This window comes from Meriones unguiculatus, chromosome 4 (genome assembly GCF_030254825.1).
Source record: "Meriones unguiculatus strain TT.TT164.6M chromosome 4, Bangor_MerUng_6.1, whole genome shotgun sequence".
Classification (NCBI taxonomy): domain Eukaryota; kingdom Metazoa; phylum Chordata; class Mammalia; order Rodentia; family Muridae; genus Meriones; species Meriones unguiculatus.
The window spans coordinates 69,432,174-69,456,768 of NC_083352.1; the positions used below are offsets into that span (position 1 = coordinate 69,432,174).

General features: G+C 38.2%; 1 protein-coding gene across 1 annotated transcript in view; it reads right to left on the minus strand.

Moving 5' to 3' along the window:
• The window catches only part of Usp54 (ubiquitin specific peptidase 54), a 70,921-nt gene extending 50,387 nt beyond the window's left edge, over positions 1–20,534 (minus strand). Inside the window, 3 exon segments of the mRNA XM_060382063.1 lie at positions 7,037–7,129; positions 10,362–11,185; positions 20,274–20,534. Coding sequence (XP_060238046.1) covers positions 7,037–7,129; positions 10,362–10,508 — 240 coding nt within the window. The 5' untranslated portion in view covers positions 10,509–11,185; positions 20,274–20,534.
• Between the last annotated feature and the right edge of the window lie 4,061 nt (positions 20,535–24,595).

A 24,595-nucleotide genomic window follows, 5' to 3' on the forward strand; every position in this document is an offset into this window, starting at 1 on the left:
CATTCTATCCAACTCATAGCAGAAACTGTAAGAAAATAGATTAAATCATTTAGGCCCCGATGTATAATACTAGTATTCAAGAGGTTGGTATAGGAGAACTGCCATGAATTTGAGGCCAGCTGAACCACAAAGTAAGGCCCTCTCTCAAAAATAAATAAATAAATTTTAAAAGAAGAGGAAAACAGGTTTTCCATGACTTAAAGTAATTAGGGTTTGTGCACAGAAAGGAAAGGTCTGAGGTATGAGGTCTGTCTGCATCCACAGTGGATGGGCAACAACAGATCTGGCTCTTGTACTCACTAGCATCAATGTCGCCATGCTGTATTTTTTTCTCATCCTTTAATTAATTATAGGCAGTCTTCCCATCCACACTGAGTAAAGGAATGTATTTCAAATAGGCTTTGACTGAATCCTCTTTATTTTCTTACTTTAATTAACATCAGTTGTGCTCTGCTATTGCTAGGAAGAACTGTATTAGGGATGAGCAGCCTAAGCTTTCCTAGCTTGCATCTGTGGAGCCATAACTATGCAAGAAGCTGAAGCACAAAGCCCCTCTGTTAGGGCAGCACACTAAACCCTGTGTGTCCCTCTCACATGAGCTCAGGGGCTGGAACGGGCCTCCTCCTGTTCTCTTCTTCACCCTCCTCCCACCTTTCCCAGAGGGAGATCCTGTTCACACCAAAGAAAGCCAAGAACATTTAGTTCAGCAGTAAGAACAGGTGGCAGTACCAACAAGGAACAAAAACTGGTATTATTCCAATTGTTGAATTCTACCGCAGTGAGAAAGGACAGAAAGAACTCAAACCTAGGAACCATCTTTCCTTTTGAGTGCCTAACAATTCCATTTTGATACGCCAAAAAACACACCGCCTTCCAGGTTTCTGCGTATACTCTCTCACATGGGGAAACTAAAGGTCCTTTTCACTTGTAAAATAGTAAATTACTTTTCATCTGTTAACTATTTTCTTGGATGCAGTACAAAAAAAATAAGACTTTGATGACAAGAAGCAAGTGCATCCCCACCCATCTCTCTTGGATCAAGTAGCAGAAAATTCTGTCCACATGAGCACATCATTATTTGGATTAGCAAAAGCCATGTAAGTAAGACAGAAGGGCCATGAAGACTGAACACTTTTGTGTTTGGCTACAAATGCAGTTCCTTAAGTCTTTTTCCCCCTAAAATACACACCCTTGCCTTTAAGCCAAAAACAGCTTTTTATTTCTCTCTCAGAATATCCTGCTTTTCAGTATTAGAGGTGGTGGGGTTCAGGAAGAAAATGTTCTCACTAATTCCAGTACTTTAAGGAGCTAAGGTATTAGAATGTTTTCCAGAGAGCAGCCCAACTCCCATCTCTCACAGGTGTTGAACAATTGCTTCTGCAAAGGCAACATACACTATGACCTGCCTGACATTTGCTCAGTTCTTCAGGAATCCCATTCTGATCTGGGCTTGCCAATTTGCTTAATATTTTGGCTCTTACAATCATTTTTTTTCTATACCTTCTGGAAATAAAACAGCCTAAATGTGAACAATCTAGTCTGTAAATATAAGCCTCTGGAGGTAAGGGACTTAAACCTTGACACCTGTTGATGGCTGGAAAAGAGGAAAACAACAACAACAACAACAACAACTTTCATTGGTTTTCTTTGGTGAAAGAATGATGAAAGTTCTTCAAGATCAAGGCAAGGTCATGTATATATTTAACCTTATAGCACTCTACATGCCAACAAAAGATTTTTTTATATATTGTTATAGGAAAATTCTAACTACATCAAGAACAGACAGAATAGCATGACCAGCTTCTTCCATGTGTCTATAATCCAACTCAACAATTGACAGTTTAATTTAATTCCTTTTATATTTATTTATCCTACTTCCCGATTATTTGAGGTACATGTCAGACATTTTCACCTATACATCTTCCAGAATATAACTATGAAAAAACATAAGAATTCTTTTTGTTTAAAAATCACCTATACTGCTGGGCACGGTGACCTGTAGTTCCAGTACCCAGGGAGGCAGAGGCAGGCAGATCTCTGTGAGGCCAGCCTGGGTCTACAATGTAAGTCCAGGACAGCCAAGGCTACACAGAGAATCCCTGTCTCAAAAAAAATAAAATAAAATAAATCACCTATACTATCCTCCAAACACGGTAATAATAATGTCATAATATCATCAGATAACCATCCAGTTTTAAAAGACTCTCCTCTTTTAAAGAGGAAAGTTCTTTTTGCTATGTAACCCAAGATAACTTCCAACCCACTATACACCCAGGCTGGTCTCAAACATAGCAATGTTCCTTTCTAAGCCTCCAAGTGCTGAAGTTACCACCAGGCACAAGTATAAAAAATATTTGATCCAACTTTAGGGAACACAGAGAACTGGCAATTGTCTCTCTTGGGATTCTCTTCCCTTATAAAAGGAGCTACCTTCCAGACTTCTTAATTAGGAAAGCATCCATATGTCCTATTGCTTCCTTTCAATTGTTATCACCATCATATCTACTGGTAAGTTTAAGCCTTATTTATATTTAATTGATAACCTAACCCATTCTTTTGGTCTTAGAATCATAAGGAAAAAGATCACTAAAGCTACTTACCACACTTATGTCTGCTGCTATGCAGACAGACATTTCCCTACATACAAAGGACAGAGGAAGAAAGAGGCAAAAACACCAAAACTTCAAAACAATGAACACAGACAAAAATGGGCCAGAACACAGCACTGACTTTAGTAAGAAATCATATACTGATATTGGTATTTTATACAGTACAATGGTCAATTGTACTGTACAATAACTTTGTCATAACAAATGATATGGAATTGGCTGGCCTTTGATTCATCTAGGAACATGTTAGGGAGGTTTGCGTGTGTGTATGTGTACAGTAAACTATTATGCTCCAACATAAACAAATGCATCTTCACAGAATTTGCAGCGTGTTAAAGTACACTTCAAAAGGAGATTTGAACTTTATTTTGAAAAACAATTTTATGAGATAAAAATTTTATATGCTAAACTTAATATGCTAAAATATTAAAGAATACTAACATGTTATTAATAGTCAGCAAAAAAAACAGTTCTTATTAACAGCACCAAACATCCCTCTAACTTTAAAATAGGAAGCAGTGTGAGGAGGAGATTTAAAAATAGAGAATTATCTCTGTAAAATAACATGGTAACACCACAAAGTAACATGAAACTTATATCTTTGAATACTGAATGGGTATTTTCTGACAAAAAACCCAGGCCTTCACTCTTGTGGAGACCAAAAAAAGGGCAGACAAACCCAGATTTCAGAAAGATAATTTGAAGGAATTAAGTGAGACAGAGAAGCAGGCAAACCTCTAAGAATTCAAGGCCAACCTGGTCTACATAAGGGAGTTCCAGGCCACTCAAAGCTACATGTTGAGTCCCTGTAGGAAGGAAGAATGAAAGGAAAGGAAGAATAAAAGGAGGGGAGGAAGGGAATACAGAGAGAGCAAGAAAGGGGAGGCAGAGTAAGTGGGTGGGTTGGTGACAGCAAGACTACTCCAGGTACTAAAGCAGTTTAGCAAAGAGTATATGAACTGAACCTGGCACGGGCAGCCTCTGGCCAATTGGAATACACTTAGGCTTTCTCTAAAACTATCAACCTGTTGCACAAAATACCTGGTTATTTTAACACCTGTATTTACCGTGCTCATGTACATGCATTCGAGTGTGAGCGCGTGAGGGTGCGCGCGCGCGCGCGTGTGTGTGTGTGTGTGTGTGTGTGTGTGTGTGTGTGTGTGTGTGTAATGCACGCCAGAATCACCTGCTGGGCAAAATGGCAGTTACAATCAAAATGACATCAAGTTGGTTCACTACAGCAACTGAGTACATAAGTTACTATATCTTCTACTAACTTAAAATAAATCTGGCCAGATTAAGTAGTGACATAAAAATTGTAACATATTCAGAACTATGAAGCCTCAAAATAGTGTCTGAACCCCTAAGTCTATCTACTCATTCATCATAAGCATCTTCTTTGATTTCCTCAAGACAAAACAATTGAAAAACAGTTCCTTTCTGTACATGGATATCTTTGGATATGTACCATAAAGCCTGAAGACTAGTTTTTCCACTCTGTCTCTTATAAGATACTAATTTATATTCAAATAACAATCTGTCACTCTGGAGAAGGAAATACAACAAGAGTATGCTAGTTGGTTTTCCAGAGTTCCCCCTAAATCAATAAATTGTACAAAGAGACACATAGTAGCTCACACCTGCAATCCAGCAACAAGGAGCTGAAGGAGAGGGGTTTTTACAGTGAGACCTCATTTCAAATAAATAGTAAAGTCCCAACCAGTCAATGCATATGAGAAGTCTTAGAAATTCAACCATCCATTCTTGATACCAATAAGAGTTTCCAGTGTCAGGAGACTGTTCTACCCAGGATCTCCTTAGTATTTCCTTAGCAAAGTATCTGCCTAGCATGGTTTTAATGCCATGAACAGACATCCCTTGAACTTACTGACCAAGTAGATACTATATTGATCTAAAAATGTCAAAAATTGGTAAAATGTTCTTTTGGATGAATTTTTTTAAATGGGTCTCACAGGAAATGTCACAACTTATTAAAGACTTACTCTATTAAAAAAATCTATAAGGGGCTGGAGAGTGGCTCTAACATTAAGAGCACTGGCTGCTCTTCCAGAAGACCTGGGTTCAATCCCCAGTACTCATGGCTGTCTGTAACTCCAGGTACAGGGGATCTGATATCTTCAAACATACATGCAGGCAAAACACTAATGCACATGAAATAAAAATAAGCAATTTTTAAAAATTTATATTTAAGGGGGCTGGAGAGATGGTTCAGTGGTTAAGAGTACTGTCTGCTTTTCCCAGGGTTCAATTCCCAGCAACCACATAGCAGCTCAAACTGTCTGTAACTCCAGTTCCAGGGGATCTGACACCTTCTCACTGATGCACATAAAATATTTTTAAAAATCATATTTAAAATGACTAGCCAATAATTTATTTTGACAATTTCACACATGCATATAATATATTTTGATTATACACACACCATTATTTATAACCTGTTTTATTACAAGTTATAGTAGTTCTAAATAAAGTGTAGGAAAAAGCGATGTCTGAACAGACAGAAAGTTCAGAGGATCCACTTAACTCTACCCAAAAGCCTATCATGATAGTTAGGCCAGAACTTGGGAACCAGGGACAGAAGAATCACAACTAAGTTCAAAGCCAGCCTAGTCTACATAGAAAATTCAAGACCGGCCAGGTAAACATAAAATAACAAAAACAAAACAAAACAAGAAGGCAAAATACTTTTAAAACAATATCAAGAAAAGGCTAGCAATGTAGCTCAGTTGGTAAAATACTTGCCTGGCATGCAGAGATCCCAAGGTTTGACCCCAGCATCAGAGAAAACTGGGCTTAGCAGTACAAACTTATAACCCCTGCATACACAGGAGGTAGAGTCAAGAGAATCCTCCTTAGCTAAGCAGTGAGTTCAAGGCCAGTCTAGTCTAATCTGGACAACAGAAGAACCTATCTCAAAAAAAATTTTAGTCAACTATTGCATATAACCAATGCAAATTCAAGACTATTCAGCTTACAATTTCTACTTTAAACTAAAAGGTAAGTAAATTAAACATATAATAATCACATCTAGGCAGTCATGAAAAACTAAGAATTCAGCCTTCAGGCTGGCTATGGTGGCAAATGCCTTTAATCCCAGCATTTAGGAGGTGAGTTTGAGGCCAGACCTGTCTATAAAGTTCCAGGACAGCCAGCACTGTTACACAGTGAAATCCTATCTAGAAAAAACAAAATAATAAAAATTCAGGCTTCTTTTTTTTTTTTTTTTAATTCAGGCTTCTTAAACAAAATAATGACCTTGGAATCCTGCTCTGAACTCAGATAGATGCTATGGATTCACTCAAACACAACTAATTTATTGTATATCTGAACCAAAAGACACAGGAGAACTACATGTTGGTCAAGGATGTAGCGTCAACCAAGGACCATCACATTTCTTCTTCTTTGTCAAATCTCTCTCATTTTGTTTCTCTATACAAATGCTCAGACTTATTTTACTCAGAGCATGAAAATATGAGATAGAGGAAAAAAAAAAATGAATGCAGAACCAGGAATGGTGGTATGCACCTTGATAATCTTAGCATTCCTCAGGAGGCAGGGGCAGGTGGATACCTGAGTTTGAGAGTAGCCTGGTCTATAAAGCGAGTTCCGGGACAGCAAGGACCACACAGAGAAACCCTGTCTCAAAAAAGTAAAGAAATAAAAGAACTGAATGGGGGCTGTCAGATGGTTGAGCAGGGAAACCATATGCCTCCAAGCCTGATGATCTCAGTTCACTCTCTAGCTTCCACACCACAGAAGGAGAAAACATGGCACATACTCACACAGAAACAAATAAAACCTAATTTTTCAAAATCTAATGATAAGCATTATGAAACAATAAATGTCTTAAGTGACAACCAAGGCCACACAGAGAAACCCTGTCTCAAAAAAAAGAAAAGAAAAGAAAAACCAAAAAAGAAGAAAACAAAACAAAACAAAACAACAATTATTCTTTCAAAAGGAAACTTCAGAATTTGGAAGTAAATATACAAAGCAGAAGCACACTTAAACAATATCATATCAATTACAACTCTTTTGACAAACTGACTTAGAATGGAATACTAGTTGCCTAACGATACTTTAAAACAAAACAATCACATTCATTTTTGTTATAAACTGCAGAAAGATAAGCCAGTAACAGATTTTAAAGAATTTCCCTTATTAACTGGGCTGGCGGTGCACGCCAGAAATCCCAGCATTTGTGATCTCTGTGAGTTCAAGGCCAGCCTGATCTACAAATCGAATCCAGGACAGCTAAGACTACAAAGAGAAAATTTGTCTCCAAAAAACCAAAACCAAACTAAAACAACAACAAAAAAGAACTGCCCTAACTAACCAAATTTCCTCAATAGTAACAATAGTAACTAAAGAAAGATTCTAAGAAGAAACAACTTTAAGGAACTTACCTTGAGAGCACAGAAAATGCAGGAATCACCCATGCATTTATGAGTTGTAAGCTGCCTAAAGCTACGGCGGAAGATGTCCAAGTGCCACAAAACCTTCAAAAAAAAAAGGGGGGGGGGACTCATTATCATACAAACAGCCTTTAACTTTAAAGTCAGGAATTCAGCTAGGTGTGGTGGCACACACTTTTAGTCCCAGCACTTGAGAGACAGAGACAGGCAGAGATCTCTGTGAGCTCAGAGACCAGCCTGGTCTACAAAACAAGTACTGGACAGCCAGGGATATACAGTAAAAACCCTGTCTCAAAAAACCAAAAAGTCAGGAATTTGGGCAAACAGGGAATGACTGCAGGGGAGAAAAAGTCTTTATTCTCAGGACAAAAGATTATTCGTACAATATTAAAACAAACCTCAAAAAGGTGAAGCATCAAGGCTGGAGAAGGCCCCAGGGTTAGGAGCACACACTATTCTTGCAGACTTTGGTTTCCAGCACCCACAGCAGGTGGCTCACAACAACCTAGAACTCTAGCTCCAGGGAATCTAACACCCTCCTCTGGCTTCCATGGGCATGCTACATTAATATGTATGTACACATACACATGAATAATTTTTAAACATTTTTAAATCAAAGGAGAAAAGTGGAATAATATAGTAACTAACAAAAAGGACAAATGAACATATTCTAGAAAAGGCATTCATTTGAACAGAAAATAAAAGTCACCCAGTGAAAATATCCAAGGGCAATAATCAAATGTGATGCTAAAGAAAAACTTTAAATTTTATAAGCTGTAGAACTAGGTAGGCTAGGGGGATTAGCCACGCGATAGAGCACTCTAGCAAATGTAAGGTACAGGTTCCATGTAAAGGATCAATTCATCAAGAAATAGTACAAAATTAATAGTCTCCATAAGAAAAGGAGAATACCTTTAAATTTGTATTAGAAGTCTGAATCATAATGCAAAATTTTACCTTTAAGACAATTCCTTAGTCAACAGGATGAAAGCTAATAAATAGCAGGCTGCTGGGTGTGTTGACACAGTCTTCTAAGAGGCAAGTAGATCTCTGTGCTAGGAAGCCAGATTGGTTTACATACAAAGTTCCAGGCCAGCCAGAGCTGCACAGCAAGATCTCATTTTTGTTGTTTTTTTTTTTTAAAGTAGTATTTGGGGGCTGAGGAGACAGCTCAAGGGGTAAGGTCACTTTCTATGAAAGCAAGAGGACCTGAGTTCAAATCCCTAGCACCCGTGTAAATGCTAGGCATGATTCACATGTTTGTGAACCTAGTGTTGAGTTCTCTGACTAACCAACCTAACTGAAATGGCAAGCTTCAGGTTCACTGACCTTGTCTCAAACATGTAAGTTACAGAGCAATTGAGGAAGACACCAGTCTCTCCTCTGGCTTCCACATGCCCATGCATGGGTGCATACACAAACAGGTCACTGCATTTATAACATACAATACACACACACACACACAAATGGAATAAAAAGTTTCTAAAAGATTAAATGATGTTGGGGCTATAGAGATGGCTCAGCAGTTAAGAGCTGGCTACTCTTGCAGAGGACCCACCCAAGTTATATTTCCATACCCACGAGACAGCTCACAGTTGCTTGCAATGCCAGTCCCAGGAATCAATTACACTGTTCTGGCCTCCAAGAGCTTTGTATGCATGTGGTATACGCATGTCCCTAGGAGCTGTAGCTATGGGTGGTTGTGAAACACCATAAGGGTGATGGGTACCAAACCTGGGTCCTCTGCTAGAGCTGTGAGAGCTCTTTTAAAGCTCTGGTCTCCTTAATACCCTTATTTAATTTCTTAGTTGAGAAGAAGAGTTGTGCGCTCTATATGGCTTCAAGGGATGAGACACACTCTAGCCAAACATTCTAAACAGCCCCACAGCCAAGTCTAACTTGCCCACTATTTGAATTGATAGCCAGGCAAAACATCCTGGAAAGGAAAAAGGAAAAAGGAAAGGAAAAAGGAAAAAGGAAAGGAAAAAGGAAAAAGGAAAAAGGAAAGGAAAGGAGAGGAAAGAAAGAAGGGAGGAAGGAAGGAAAGAAAGAAGGAAAGGAAGGAAGGAAGGAAGGAAGGAAAGAAGGAAGGAAGGAAGGAAGGAAGGAAGGAAGGAAGGAAGGAAAGAAAGAAAGAAAGAAAGAAAGAAAGAAAGAAAGAAAGAAAGAAAGAAAGAAAGAGAAAAGGAAAAACAAAAAAGGACTGAAGAGACTATTCTATGGTTAAGAGCACTGGCTGTTCTTACAGAACATCTAGATTCAATTCCCAGCACTGACATTCCCAGCATCTTACACCTGTCTACCTATCTGTCTGTCTGTCTGTAACTACAGACAGAACACCAATGAACATAAAACAAAAATAAATTATATATACTTGTATGAGTGTGTGTGGGTACATGTATGTATAAAGAAATACTAAAAAGAAAATTAAAAAAAAAAGGAGAAGCCAGTCATGGGAGCACAAACCTACCAGAACTTGGTAGGCAGAGGTAGGTTGATGTCTGAGTTCAAGGCCTTCCTGGTCTGCATAGAGATTTCTAGACCAACCTGGGATACACAGTGAGACCCTGTCTTTAAAAGGGAGAAGGGAGGTAGTGTCTGGAAAGATGGCACAGTACTTAAAGGCATTTGCTGTTCTTCTAGAGGACCCAGATTCAATTCCCAGCACCTACATGACAGTTTACAACTTCTATGATTCAAGAGATCAAATGACTCTGGTCTCTAAGAGGACCTATACTCAGAAGCAGACACACATAACTATATGTAATTTAAAATAATAAAAATAATCTTTTTTAAGAAAACAATAATAATAAAACTGCTCTGGAATAGCAGGCCATGGCACACCTCGGGTTTCTGCTCCTTGAAAGTGACACTATCCTTGGGGCTAGAGAGATGTCTGGATGGGTCAATCATTTGCTGCATAAGCAAGAGGATCAGAGTTCAGGTCCCCAGCACCCAATAAGTGCTGGGTGTGCAGAGATGGTAATTGCCAGAGCAAGCTGACACTTACAAGTGCATACACCAGGACACAAGCACATGAAAAAAACAAAACACACTATTCTCAAAACACAGTCTAAAATTTTTGAAAGAGATTAATAATACTTTTATCATTATTAATCTCCAATTCTATAAACTAGGTAACTGACATTTAAAAAGATAAAGAGTCTTGCCTAAAATTGCACAGATAAACATAAATCATGATCTTAGGTTACAGGTTTCAGACACAAGCTGGTAAGTATCACATTCGGAGGTTTCTGCAAACACAGGACTATAGATGACTAAGTGTCAGCTATAACAAAGAAGGAGGTGGTCTTACCTGCAGGGCGCTGTTGAGAAAGCAGCTGTTTTGCCCTGGCTCGTTGCTGAGGCCTTTGCTGGGGGCAATAGACATTGAGCTTCGGGGTGCAAACATCCCTTGAACACTACCACGGCTTCCTGAAAAGTAATTTCTTTTCCAAGACATTATTGTTCACATTCGCCCAAACAACTAAAAAAAAAAAAAAAAAAAAAAAAGTCTATATATTTTTGGCAGGGAACCTGTATCTTCTGAATTCTTTAAAAAAAAAAATTCAGAGGTTTGTTTATACTGAAAGGTTGCATTTACAACCTCCCAAACATCCCATCTGTAAGCTAAGGGAATTTAGGTGTCCCCTTAGATCCAAGTGACAAATCTGCCCTTCACCTGCCCCGGTGTTCAAAACATAACTTGGCACATGACTAATGTAGAGAAGTCCTTAAGTATTGTTTCCTTCTATGCTGCTGAAACTGCCTCCCTGAAGTCCTGGTAAAACAGACGGATCCTCAACTCAACAGTATCCAGGAGCAGGCGAAGATGTGTTCTTTAGCCCTCTTTACAATGCTTCTCGCAGACTGAAGACTTTCCAACTGGAAAGAGAGGCAAGAATCCAGTACACTCCTCTTCACCTTCTTAGGGCCTAGTCTCATCATCCTCTGTCTCCGAACAACTGAAAAGATACCACGAAGCCAAGAAGTTCATCTGGATTCTTGGTAGGATTTCTGCTGATGTTCTTTGCTGCACCTTTTAAATATGCTCCAAATTTCTTCTATGCTCTCTACCAGATCTTCAGAAAGTCTCTTCTCTTTTCTTCTGAGACCAGAATAGCCAGCAATGCCAGAGAGCTTTAACAGAAAGAAAGAAAGAAAGAAAGAAAGAAAGAAAGAAAGAAAGAAAGAAAGAAAGAATCAAAAGCTTACGTCATTTAATGACTCTACTGGCTTTGCACAGTTCTGCCAAGATCAACGTTGCCTCACCTCTCAGTATAAACTTGAAACCTTAGCAAACAATGCCGAGAGAGAAAGAGACAGAGACAGAGAAAGAGAGATAGACCAGCAACAAAAAAGGGAAATGCTAAACTAAAGAGGGAAAAAAAAATGTAGGCAGCTTCACTTTCATGGAAAACTTCTCTTAAATTTTGAAGAAAAAAAAAACTGAACTGGACAAAATTAAAACCAAACACAAACTTTCTAGAATGAGGCCAAGAAAGAACAGAAACAACAACAAAATCACTAAAAACCAAACACCAAGCAAGGGGAAGTCTGTCTTCTGAGTTTAGTGATTAGAAGGTGTCTGGTTATGAAACCCTGCTTACAGGTGGGGGACACATGAGCAATCTGGATTCCATTCTAGGGGGATGAAGCTCCATCCCCTATCACTCGTGGACATGTCCTCAATATCCAGTCCAAAAGAGTTAAGCTTTCTGCCTCATCTGTTTGGCTAATTTTTTGCCAAAGGATCAGAGAAACAATTTGAGTTATAAATCACATAATCTCCAAATTATATAGAGGGGTTCAGAATGAGAAGTCATCCACTTCAACTAGCTAAAGTGTCTATGAGGCAACAGTGAGGATTATCAAATTAAGAACCATTCCTAGAAGGAAATCATCTCATCTCCACCTTTTGAGAGACAGGGTCTCACTATGCTGGCCTGGAACTCTATGCAGACCAGGCTGCCCTCAAACTCAGAAGGCTAGGATTAAAGGTGTGTATCAACCTTGTCCAGCACAACATTCAGGAGTCAATTCTCTCCTTCCACCAGGTAGATTCCCAGTATCAAACTCAGGTCATTAAGCTGGAAGGTATGAGGCCTTTACCCTCTGGGCCATCTCAATGACCCACATTTCTACTTTGAGATGGGGTCTTAATATATGGCCTTGGCTGGCTTGGAACTTATGACACAGACCAGGATGATTTAAAACCTCCAGCAATCTTCCTTCTTGTCCAAGTGCTCAATCGGTTTCTACAACCACACCTGGCTAAAGTGCTAGATTTCAAATATCTCCAGCTTCCCTTTAATATCTACTATATATATGACTTAGAAAATCAAATATAGGCCAAGTGTACTAGCAGGTGCCATTATCCAAGCACCCAAGAGGCAAAGGCAGTGAGACTGTAAGTTTGAAGCCAGCCTAGGCTAAATAGCAAGACTATTCCCACAACCTAAAAAAAAAAAGCTGGGCAGTGGTGGTACAATCGTTTAACTGCAGCACTCAAGAGGCAGAGGGCAGGGGCAGATCTCTGAGTTTGAGGCTGGCCTAGTCTACAGAGTGAGTTCCAGGACAGCCAGGGCTACATAGAGAAACCCCATCTCAAAAAATAAAAAAAAAACAAGTAAATAAACAAACAAACAAACTTAAAAAGCTAGGTATGATGACATGAATCTTTAATTTCATAGTCAGGAGGCAAAGGCAGGCAGATCTCTGTGAGATGAAGGCCAGCCTGGTCCATATAGTGAGTTCCAGGCCATCTATGGCTACACAGCAAGACTCTGCCTAACATAAAAAACAACAACAAAAACTAAAATGGACAGGGGAGGTATGGTTGTACACATCTGTAACCCTACAGAAGAACTGAAGGCATGGGGATCATAAGCTCCAGGGCACCCTGGACTTTATAGCAAAACCCTGTTTCAGTCAAACAAAAAAAAAAAGCAAAAATGCTTTCAGGTTTTAATCATTGTCTAAAGAACATCTGACACTGTCTTCAGTGTGTATAATGGAAACACTGAGGCACAGGACTATTCACTGGTTGCATAAGACTGTTCTTCCCCTTCTCTACATTCCTGGGCTATTTATAATCTTTATAATCTATGTGTCATAGTTAAAGTATTTGGTTATACATTGTATGGTCATAAAATTCACTATGTTTTTATTACTCTCCTTTTGTTTTATAAGAATCAGTCATGTATCATATGCCTATGTAAAAAATAATATCTAGTATCAAGTATATGATGACACTATACTGACATTTTTTTATCTTCACAATAGCCTATCAAGTGGATACTAATAGTTCATCTTTACAGAAGAATAAACTGGGACTTAAAGACTTGAACTTGCCTAACTGGTATGTGGCAGAGCTGGAATTGGGTGGCTATACTATTGTCACTTAATTATGTATCTTATTATAGTACTCCCAAAACCCCCATCACAGTGATAGTCATAAAGAGCCACTCAACATATAATGTCTGCTGATTAATGTAGAACCAGGAGGAACTCACATCTACCACAAAGACTGTAAGACCCTTACATCTCCACATATCCCTTATAAAAACTACAGTCAAGGCCACTCAGCAACATCCAACATGCTATGCAGCATTCCTTTAGCTCAACTGCTACAAAGAAATGACAAGTACCAAGCCTCCACTTGGCTCTCAGCAAAAGGGAGTTGGCAGGCAGCTGGGGTTTTCAGTATGCACATTTGGCGCTCACTGAAATCCTGCCTGCCCTATGACACATACCCAAGCACAGAGAACAAAGGAAGACAGACAGTGACAGAAAGAGAATTCACAGGCTCTAAATGGCAGTATAATGTGAGGAAAGCAGTAAGTTCTCATAATAGTTAGGTATGTCAGAAACTAAAAGTGACAGCCAAAAAGAACAAGGGCAAGAAAGGTAGTAAAAATGGTTCAGGCAAACACAAACACTGATGACAAAAACATTCCACTTAAAAATGAAGTGTTTGGTTCTAGGCTTACTACTAAGTAGCATACTTGTTTTCAAGTGTTATCTACTGAAGAAACATGAGACTATAAATGGTATTACAGCTACATGGCTCTAATAATCTGTTTTTAAAGATAAAAAAAACTTTTAAAGTAATACTGAACTACTTTAGTATAAAAAACATATCTGCCACTCATTCTTAAATGGTCCAGAAAGAAAAAAAATGCACATATATGTACACACAAACACATACAAAAGGAATACATAGATAAAACAAATATAGAAAAATGTTAACAACAGGTAAATCTCACTGAAAATTACAAGAATGCCAGGCTGGGGAAACACCTCAGTTGGTAGGATATGCCTACAATGCAGGACTCTGGGATCAAGCCCCAACATTACCTATATAATGTGCCTGTAATACCAGCACTTGGAGAAAGTTCAGGGAGTACATCCTTAAGTACAAAGGAGATGTTGGGCCAGACTAGACTACATAAGATCCTATTTTTAAAATAGTGTATGAACTCTCATCTTACTATTTCTTGTAACTTTTCTGTAAACTTTACATTTAAATTTTTAAAAAGAGGCTGATGCTGGGTGCAGTAGTACACACCTTTCATCCCAGCACTCAGGGAGGCAGAGGCCGGCAGATCTCTGTGAATTCGAGGCCAGCCTGGTCTACAAAGTGAGTCCAGGACAGCCAAGGCAACACAGAGAAACCTTGTCTCGAAAAACAAAACAAAACAAAACAAAACAAAAACAAAGAGGCAATCTCAAAGTCAGAGAAAAAAGAAAAAGACATTTATAAGACCTGGGGAGACAGCCGAGTCAGAAAAGTGTTTTGCGGCAAAAGCATGAGGACCTGAGATTTTATCCTCAGCATCCAGACAAAAAGCCATATGTGTTTGTAAACCCAGTGCTGGGGAGTAGGAGACAAGAAGATCCTGAGGCATCGTAGCCCAGTCTAGCTCAAAAATAAGATGAAAAAGCACCTGAGAATAGCTCATGTGCAAGATTCTGCCTTGACTCCTGAGCACCAGAAAATACATATAAGTATAATATAATGTCATCAGAAGAACCAAATGCAATGATCTAATACAAAGAGGACTAGGACTGGAATTAAAGATAAAAGACAATATTCTATTTCTATACTTTTGCCTTTAGGTTTAATTCCAGGCAGATTATCTAGGACAGGATCCTGAACTTCATTCTCTGAGGCTATAAAACATATGTAGTATCTATTTCACTAAATGACTGAGAGTTAATGTAAAGTATGAAAACACCAGCAAATCTAAAAATAAATAAAATAAATAACTAATTCAATGAATAAGTGAACTGTGGTATCTAAAAGAAAAAGGCAAATCTTGTTTTAGGGACCTCAGAAAATGAAAAAGTTGTAAGCCACAAAGAACATTTTTCTAATTATATATTTAAAAACAAAACAAAACATTTGTGGGGCTGGAGAGATGACTCAGCAGTTGAAAGCACTGACTGCTTTTCCAGGGAACCAGGGTTCAATTCCCAGCACTCATTTGGCAGTTCATATCTGTCTGTAACTCCAGTTCCAGGGCTTCTGACACCTTCACACAGACAGACTCGTAGGCTAAGTATCAATGAACATAAAATAAAATTATATATTTTTAAAAACATAGAACAAACTATATAGAAGAAAATTTTAAATTTTGTGATTATTCTTAATACAAAGTTTAAATTAAGCCAAATAATTGAGTCTATTATGAGCCATACAGGTACACTTAAGGTCTACAAAGGAGATATATGGGCTGGAGGTTGAGAACATGTATTGCTCTTGCAGAGGACCTGAGTTTGATTCTCAGCACCCACATCAGGTGGCTCACAACCAACAACCACCTTATTAACTCCAGCTCCAGAGTAATCCAATGCCTCTGGCCTCTGCAGGCACCAGCACTCACATCCACATACAAACACACACTTTAAAAAAAAAAAATAATACCCCAATACAAATATACATAACTTATAAAAATAAATCTTTTTTAAAGCTCTACATAGATAAACTATGCTAAACAATCAATGATTACAGGAAATACCTAAGTGTGTTTGTACATGTTCGTGTGTGCTCTATATGCACCTATATACCAATGCATGTGGAGGCCATGGGTTAATACTTCCTTAATCACTCTCTACCTTGTATTCTGAAATGGGATCTCTCTAAACCTGGAGATCACCAGTTCACCTAGACTACTGGCCATGGGGTCTCAGTGATCCTCCTGCTTCTGTGTCCTCAGCACTGGGAAGCAGGCGTTTGCTGCTGTGCCTAGCTTCTTACATGGGTGTGAGGCATCCAAATTGAGGTCTTCGTGCTTCCATAGCAAGCCCTAAATTCACTAAGCCATCTCCTCAGATTCCAGAACCTGATTAGAACTTGTGGAATCATATCTAGTTCTAAAATAGATTGTTTTGTTTTGTCTTGTAGCCCAAGCAGGCCTAGAAGCTGGCCTTAAAATGCTGATCTTTCATGAAATACCTTAGGAGAGCTAGAATTAGAAGCATGTACCACCACACCCAACTCCAAAATAGATTTTTCTTTTTGTTCAATTATTACATTTATGTATTTTTTGTGTGTTTAATGTAGTGTATAATGTTTGGGGGTATGCACACAGAGGTCAGAGTGTGAGAGTCAGCCCTCTCCTCCACCAGGTGGGGTCTAGGGACTGAACTCAAGTTGTCAGGCTTTATGCTATGTGTATTAACCAGCTAAGCAATCTCACTTGACCCCCAAACAGATTTTTTTAAAAACAAGGATCACTCCTACTTTCCCAAGTCCCAAGCAAGGCAACAATGTCTAACTGAATCATTCCTACTCAACATTATTCTGGAGATAACAGCCTGTGCAATAAGACAAGAAAAGGATACATTTATTAAAAGAAAGAAATGGGGGGTTGGAGATTTAGCTCAGTGGTAGAGCGCGTGCCTATCAAGTGCAAGGCCCTGGGTTCGGTCCTCAGCTCTGAAAAAAACAAAACAAACAAACAAACAAACAAAACAAAATAAAACTTGACATTTAAAAAGAAAAAAAGAAAGAAATGTTGCTGAAAAGACAAAAACAATTTAATTTTTTAAAGGAGAATGTATTCAACAAGCAATGTTGAAACAACTGGGACAATTACATTCAAAGAATGGAGCCTTGATTCATAAACACCATCTAACATAAAATTTAAAGTGGAACATATTCCTAAATGGAAAAATTAAAGTATAAAATTTGAAAGAAAACAAAAGGAAAAATTGTAATCCTTCATTAGTCAAAAATTCTTAGGAATGACAGCAAAGAAATAACCTATAAAAGAAAAAATGTTATAGACTTACACTTCATAATTAACTTCTGTTCTTTCAAAGAAAAGAGAATGAAGAAAGCCAAAGATTAAAGTTTGATGCCAGCCTGATCTACAGAGCAAATTCTAGGATAGCCAGGGCTACACAGAGAGACCCTATCTAGAAAACAAAAAAGTGGTGTAGGTTCTATACCAGGTAAGGTGGCATGAGCTTTGTAACACTAGTACCTGTGACAGAGGAAAATTAGGAGTTCAAGGTCATCCTCAGCTACATAACAAGTTCAGCCTGAACTATGCAAGATCTCCTCAGCCCCACCTGGAAAAAAATTTACAAAACATTTAAGAGTTCCACAAATAACAGCTACGACTAATCTCATATGCACACAGCTACAGAAAAGCTGGCATGGTGTCTGTAATCTCAGCACTGAAGATAGAGCAGGAAGACCACTGCTAATCCAAGGCCAGCAAGCACAGTCTATCACAGCAAGTTCCAATCCACACAGGGCTGTACAGCAAGATCCTGCCCCATAAACCAAAACAAAAAAATTTAAATTATTCTGCAGATGTGCAAGTAAGAACTGTACTTTTCCCACACCCATCTTTCCAGGCCTACCTAATTTCAGCATTCACCTGGAGGCAGCAGCTCATTCTGACAGGAACTAATGATGGTCACAGCTTATAAGAAGTAGTCACTTAGATTAAGTAATTTTCTTGGGGCCAATTGAGAAGGGGAAGGAGATCAGTGGACATAGGAAGGGTACAAGAAAGTAGAGCAAGTTGAATATCATCAAAATACATTATACATGTGCACAAAGTATTATAATATGTGATTAATACACATTAATAAAAAATTTTCCCAGGACTGGTGGTACATGCTTTTAATTCCAGCACTCAGGAGACAGAGGTAGGTACATCTGAGTCCAAGGCCAGCCTTGTCTACAGAGTGAGTTCCAGGACAGCCAGGGCTACACAGAAAAACCCTGTCTTGAGGAGAGGATAAAGGTTTAATGAAGAACAAAGTCTTGTAACAAACCAAACTTTTTCCAGGTTAGAGATAACTCAGTGCCAAATATGCCCAATCAGCTCTTTAGCTCTTCCCTAAATTTAGTCTACAGCCTAAATTACATCACACTTAAATTTCACTTATGTTTCCAGAAAGTCTATAGAGGAAAGATACTCTGGCCAGCATGACAAACACATTCTTTCCTAACCACACTGCCAATAGTAGCAAACTAGTAACAGGTTGAAAGAAGAGTTTCAGAGCAGTTTATTTGGCCCCTGGAAACCAAAAAAAGTAAAAATGAATTCCATAAATTTACCCTGTATAACCCTCTGATTAAATCACTAAAAACCAAAGATGTTTTTCCTCTCCTACTTATTTAAACCATTAAGGAATGCTTTTATAATTTAGATACTTGATTACAACTATGAATTATTTTACAATAATTATAAGCACACTAGTAACCTGGGTTATTTTGCACAATAATGAAAATATAATGACACTATCAAATTAAGGAAAACAGGAAAGGAAGCCAATGAAGGCACCAGCTTGACTCATTGTTCTGAGCACACTAGTACAGAATGGTACAAGCCACTCCAGTGTGAGAGAGCAAGCATGTGACTGCAAAGGAAGGTGACAGAGGATACCAAAGCAAAGCATCAGAAACAAAACAAATTAAAAAAAAAAACCTCTCTTCAGTGTTAGCAGTAAAAAGTAAAGGACAGAAAGTACTGAAATCTATCCTAAAATTCTCAAATGTTACTGAACTATAGCTCAGTTCAAATTTTAACTCTACACTGCCTCTTTCAGCTGTAAAACTGTAATAATGGGAGCTACTACTTACTGGACACACGGCATATCCTTAATTCTTAACAAGCGGGGGTCATTTTCCTCATCTGGCAAGGGTGAGAGGCCAAGTAAAAGTTCTACGTATGCATGACAAAAAAAAAAAAAAATACTATCTCTCTACTAGAGTTGTAGTAGAAATTAGAATCTATGTGTAGTAGTTAACATAGAATCTAGAAATTCAAGAAATCATTATTTTACAAGTACAACCTCCACCTGAAAAGCAGATTCAACTAAACAGCAATAAAATCTCAACAATTTTTTTCTCATATTGCCAGTAGCACTTCTACAGAACCCAAAGCTTCTCACAAATGTCATACACCACATAGCACATACAAATACAAACACACACACCTGTTTCCTAGATGAAGGTCAAAATATACAATTCAATGAAAGTCATATTATGAAATATTATTCAAGTGGCATTGGAATGAGCTGAGCATCAAATATAAAACATTTTGTTTTCAAAGGATCAAATAACTCACACCTGAAGGGAACAGGTTCTAGTGACCAAATCGAACTTCCTAAGATACACCGTGGAAAGCAAGCATTGCTACTCTGAAACACTCAGCAAACCACTTCCCAGAAAGACAACAAACTCTCAAAATCTGAATGAACTTATCCAAAAACATTCTGGTGATAGGAAAAAAAAAAATCACTCTGCTTCCAGAAGCAATGCTACTGTAAAGGTTAGCCACAGAACAGGACCTTTGTTACTTCTTTAACCCGAATGCAGAGTTTAAAAAATAAATACAAAGGAACATAACCGTCTCACAAGTAACTTGTTTGAAGGAAATTTAAAACACTTAACTCTTTTCAACAAACCTGTAACTCTTCCCTTTAATTCTAACAAATTCAAATATGTATTTATATATATTTCAAATATATAAGTTTAAATATACACATATGCACATGTGTTAAAAGAGGAAAATAAAATTTCCAAAATTTAATGAAGGAGAAAATGACAGAAAAGAGATAACATAAAGTCTCCTGAAAACTGAGTCCAAATATCAATTTCATAGCAAACTGTTACTGTGGGGGGAAAAAAAACCTTCACAAGTACTACCCAGTCATTGTAACCTCCCTCACACAGTTTTAACACAACCACAATGCTTACCGGACCGCCCATACAAGCTCAGCAAAACACTTCAAGCTGTCACAAAGGCATTTGTGGCGCAAGTGATACAGGAACGGAACAGAGGCAAGGGTACAGAGGGAGGAGACAAGTGCAAATACCAACAATGGGAAACTGTTCCTCTAAACTACAAAGGCACAGAACAGGATATCAGGGATAAAACAATTTTTTTGCCAACTACCAGGAACTGAACACTAACAATTCCTTATGAAGCTAAATGGTACAAAATAACTAAAGGAACTAACCCAAACTTTCTGGAAAAGACAAACTTCATTGGAATCTTAGAACAACTATATGAGACTGTTTCCTACAAAGGCATTCCTGATGGGAAGAGTCATCAAAAACTACGGTTTACAGGATGTCAGATGCTTCCAAAGGCTGGTCCTAAAAGAGCCCTTTGTATGCCAACTGTGAGAAGACACCTTGGCAGTGCTCTAGAAAATCAACAAAACAATGGCCTCTGAATCAATTCAAAATCCTAAAACAATCTGCACTTAGGCCATTTTAATGGGCAAAAAGTCTTCTGTCTTAAACATTAAAATGGGCTGTGCTATTGAAGAAGTTAGGAAATTCTATGAATAGAAATTATGTAAACTAAGCTGTTGGGGTTGTCAGTCAATTTAAAACAAGACTTGAATCTAAAGGCTGTTCCACCCCAAAGAGGACAAGATCTCCACACCTCTTTAGGAAACTGCAATTGGGCCCTACCCTGAAACATGGGATCAGTCAAACTGAACTTGCATTTGCAGGCAGGGCACAAAGGCCCAGAGGACCAACACACATGCTTCTATGTATTACTCTGCTTAAAAAGTGCTTTATTGAAATAAGTTATTTTATAAGCATACTAACGAAAAAACTCATTAGCAGAATTCTTGCCAAATATGAAAATTGGCTATATTGCTGTACCTTGAGAGAAAATACATGAGTTCACTAAAACAAGATTTAATTAAAGTTTATTGGTAAAATTAAAGAGCCATGGACACTGCCCAAAAATAATTAAGTTCTTACATTTTAACAATATGCTTAAACTAAAGTAGTTCTTTGGCAGCAAAGCAAGTACCAAGTTTAAAAGAAAAAAGACATTGTTTCTCTTGCTCACTATTAGCACTCTAACCAGGTCTTCTAATACCTAGTGCCAAGGCACAAAAGTGCCACATCAAGACGAAGCACAGACTTCTACTGATCAGTGCTAAATGCAAAAAGAGATGTACAGTACACTTGTTCTCTTCTCTATGACAAAATATCTGACAAACCAACTTGAGAAAAAAATTATTTTGACTCACAACAGGAAAGGCTTAGCTGACGGAGCCATAACTGGCCACACTGTCAGAAAGCAGACAGAGAGCAATCCTGGAACTCAGCTTACTTTTTCATCTTAATCCATGCCGCCAAGCCATGGTGCTTACCCACATTCAGAGTGGTACTGACTGTTAAATCTTTCTGAAAACTTTAAGACACACCTTTGGGTGTGTAATTCCATGGTAATTCTAAATCTAGAGAAGTTGACAATGAAAATTAAATATTACAGGTTAGAGAGATGGCTTAGTGATTAAGAACACTGGCCGCTGATCCTGGATTCAATTCCCAGCAACCATATGGCAGCTCACAGCCACCTGTAATTCTACTTTCAGACACTCTGACACCCTTGTCTGGCCTATACAGGCACAGCACTCACATGGTACATATACTTACATGCAAGCTAAACACCCATACATCTGAAATTAATATAAAGATTAATTTAAAAATATTAAAGTCAGGGGCTGGAGAGATGGCTCAGTGGTTGAGAGCACTGGTTGCTTTTCCAGAGGCCCTGAGTTCAATTCCCAGTACCCACGTGGCAGCTCACAACTATGTATAAGGGGATCTGATGTCCTCTTCTGTCACAGTCATACATGCAAATAGAACACTCAGATGTATAAATTATGTATAAACAAATAAATCTTGTCAGACGTTGTAGGGTACGCCTTTAATACCAGCACTCTGGGAGGCAGAGGCAGGTGGATCACTGTGAATTCCAGGCCAGCCTGGTATACAAAAAGAGTCCAGGAAAGCCAATAATAACCATCAGGAACATAAAAGGTAGCCCTTCAAGTCATTAACACATAGTATAGATTTCAGAATGGTGGCACATACCTTTAATCCCAGCACTCAGGGAGGTAGAAACAGGTAGATAGTGAGCTCCAGGCCATTAACATAGTGAGACCCTGTCTCCATTTAAAACAAAACAAAACAAAACAGAACATAGTACAGAGCTGTAGCTACGGGTGTAGGTCACATACCTAACATGGAGGACACCTTGGGATCAATCCTCAAAACAAAATAATAAGAATTTTGGAAGGGCACTGACTCTTAGAGGCGTTTCTACCATCGCAGTGGGCATGGCCTAGTGGATTTATGAACTGCCTAGTGGGTTTAGTATTTTTTTTCCTCACATTTTCTTTATTCTTTGTTTCTGATGTTCATAAAACCAACTTCTTCTGCTTGGCTTATGTAAAAACTGTATTTCACAGAATAAAATGTTGCTTACAGCCAGTCAGATGGCTCACTGGTACAGTCACTTGTGACACAACCTGGATAACCTGAGTTGTACATCCAGAATTCATGATGGAAGAAGAGAGCAAACTACTCGAAGTTGTAATACTTAGTGATGATAATGTCTTTTAAGGTGAAATGCTGCTTGATTCTAGAGTTACAAAGAGAAGACAAAATCTTAACTTCTGTGATTTTGTCTACTGAAAGATCACAGAAGTGACAAAAAAAAAAAGAGTAAATTTGGATTAACTGAAGTTTATCAAAATTCGAACTTGGGACTCTAGAGATAGCTCCAGAGTTAAAATGGCACACTGTTCTTGCAGAGGTCCCAAGTTTGGTTCCCAGCACCCAAGTCTGACATCTCAAGCTCTAGAGCAGCAGTTCTCCACCTATGGGTCTCAACCCATAGCAGAAATTTACATTACAATTCATAACAGTAGCAAAATTACAGTTTTGAAGTATCAACAAAACACATTAGGGGTCACCACAACACAAGAAATCATATTAAAGGGCCGCAGCATTAGAAGGTTGAGAATCACTGCTCTAATGGATCCAACACCCTCTTCTGGCTTCCAAGGGTACCTGCACTGGCACAGACATACCCCATTTTTAAAAGAATATCTTGGAAATTTCACTTGTCAATAACAAATCTGATGGCCTATAGCTTAGGCAGGAAATAGGAGGTGGGACATCGGGCAGGCAGAAAGGATTCTGGGATGGAGCCAGGTATATGAGAGTTACGTGGGAAGACATGAAAGAGGACAGACACACGGTACCTGAGCAAAGGTAACCAGCCACATGGCAAAATGTAAATTAGTATAAATAAGTTATTTTAAGTTATAAGCTATCAGAGAATAGCCTAGCAATATGGCCTAGGTATCTGTAATATATTTTGAGTCTCATGAGTCATTATTCTGCAAGCATTAGGCCAGAAGGAAAAAACACAATACCTCATAGAGATACTCACATATTCACATAATTAAAAATCAGTAAGTCTTTAAAATTAAAACTATTAAGATGGTCATGGTGGCATTCACCTTTAATTCCAGCACTCAGGAGGCAGAGGCAAGCAGATCTCTCTGAGTACAAGACCTACATAGTGAGTTCAAGTCTACATAGTGAGTAGAATAGCCAGAGTACATCAAGAGACCTTGTCTGTAGATAGATAGATGAATAAATAAAACTATCAAACAAAAAAGTATATTCATAAAATAAGTATTTTTCAGCCACTATAGAAATGCTTTAGAAATGAACCTTGAAAACACTACTAAGAATCCAGTCCACCTATTATATGATTCAGATGGAAGGGGAGGAGGACCTCCCCTATCAGTAGACTTAGAGAGGGGCAGGGAGGAGATGAGGGAAGGAGGGTGAGATTGGGAGGGAATGAGGGAAGAGGCTACATTTGGGATGCAAAGTAAATAAACTGTAATTAATATAAAAATAAAAATTTAATTAAAAAACAAAAAAATTATATGATATGTTCTGAATAGACAAATATACACAGAAAGATTACTTGTTGTCTGCAGCAGTGAGAGAATATGAAGGAAATAAAATGACTGTTATTAATAGATACAGTATTTATTTTTACAGTGATGAAAATATTCTAAAAGTGATTGTGGTAGTAGCCATTCTGAATATATTAAAGCCACTGAACTGTATACTTTAAATGCCTGAATTATATAGCATGTGAATTATATCTCAATAAAGCTTTTTTTTTTCAACAGTTTTCCTTTTTGCAAAACAAGAATCTCTTTGTTTCATGTCTATGT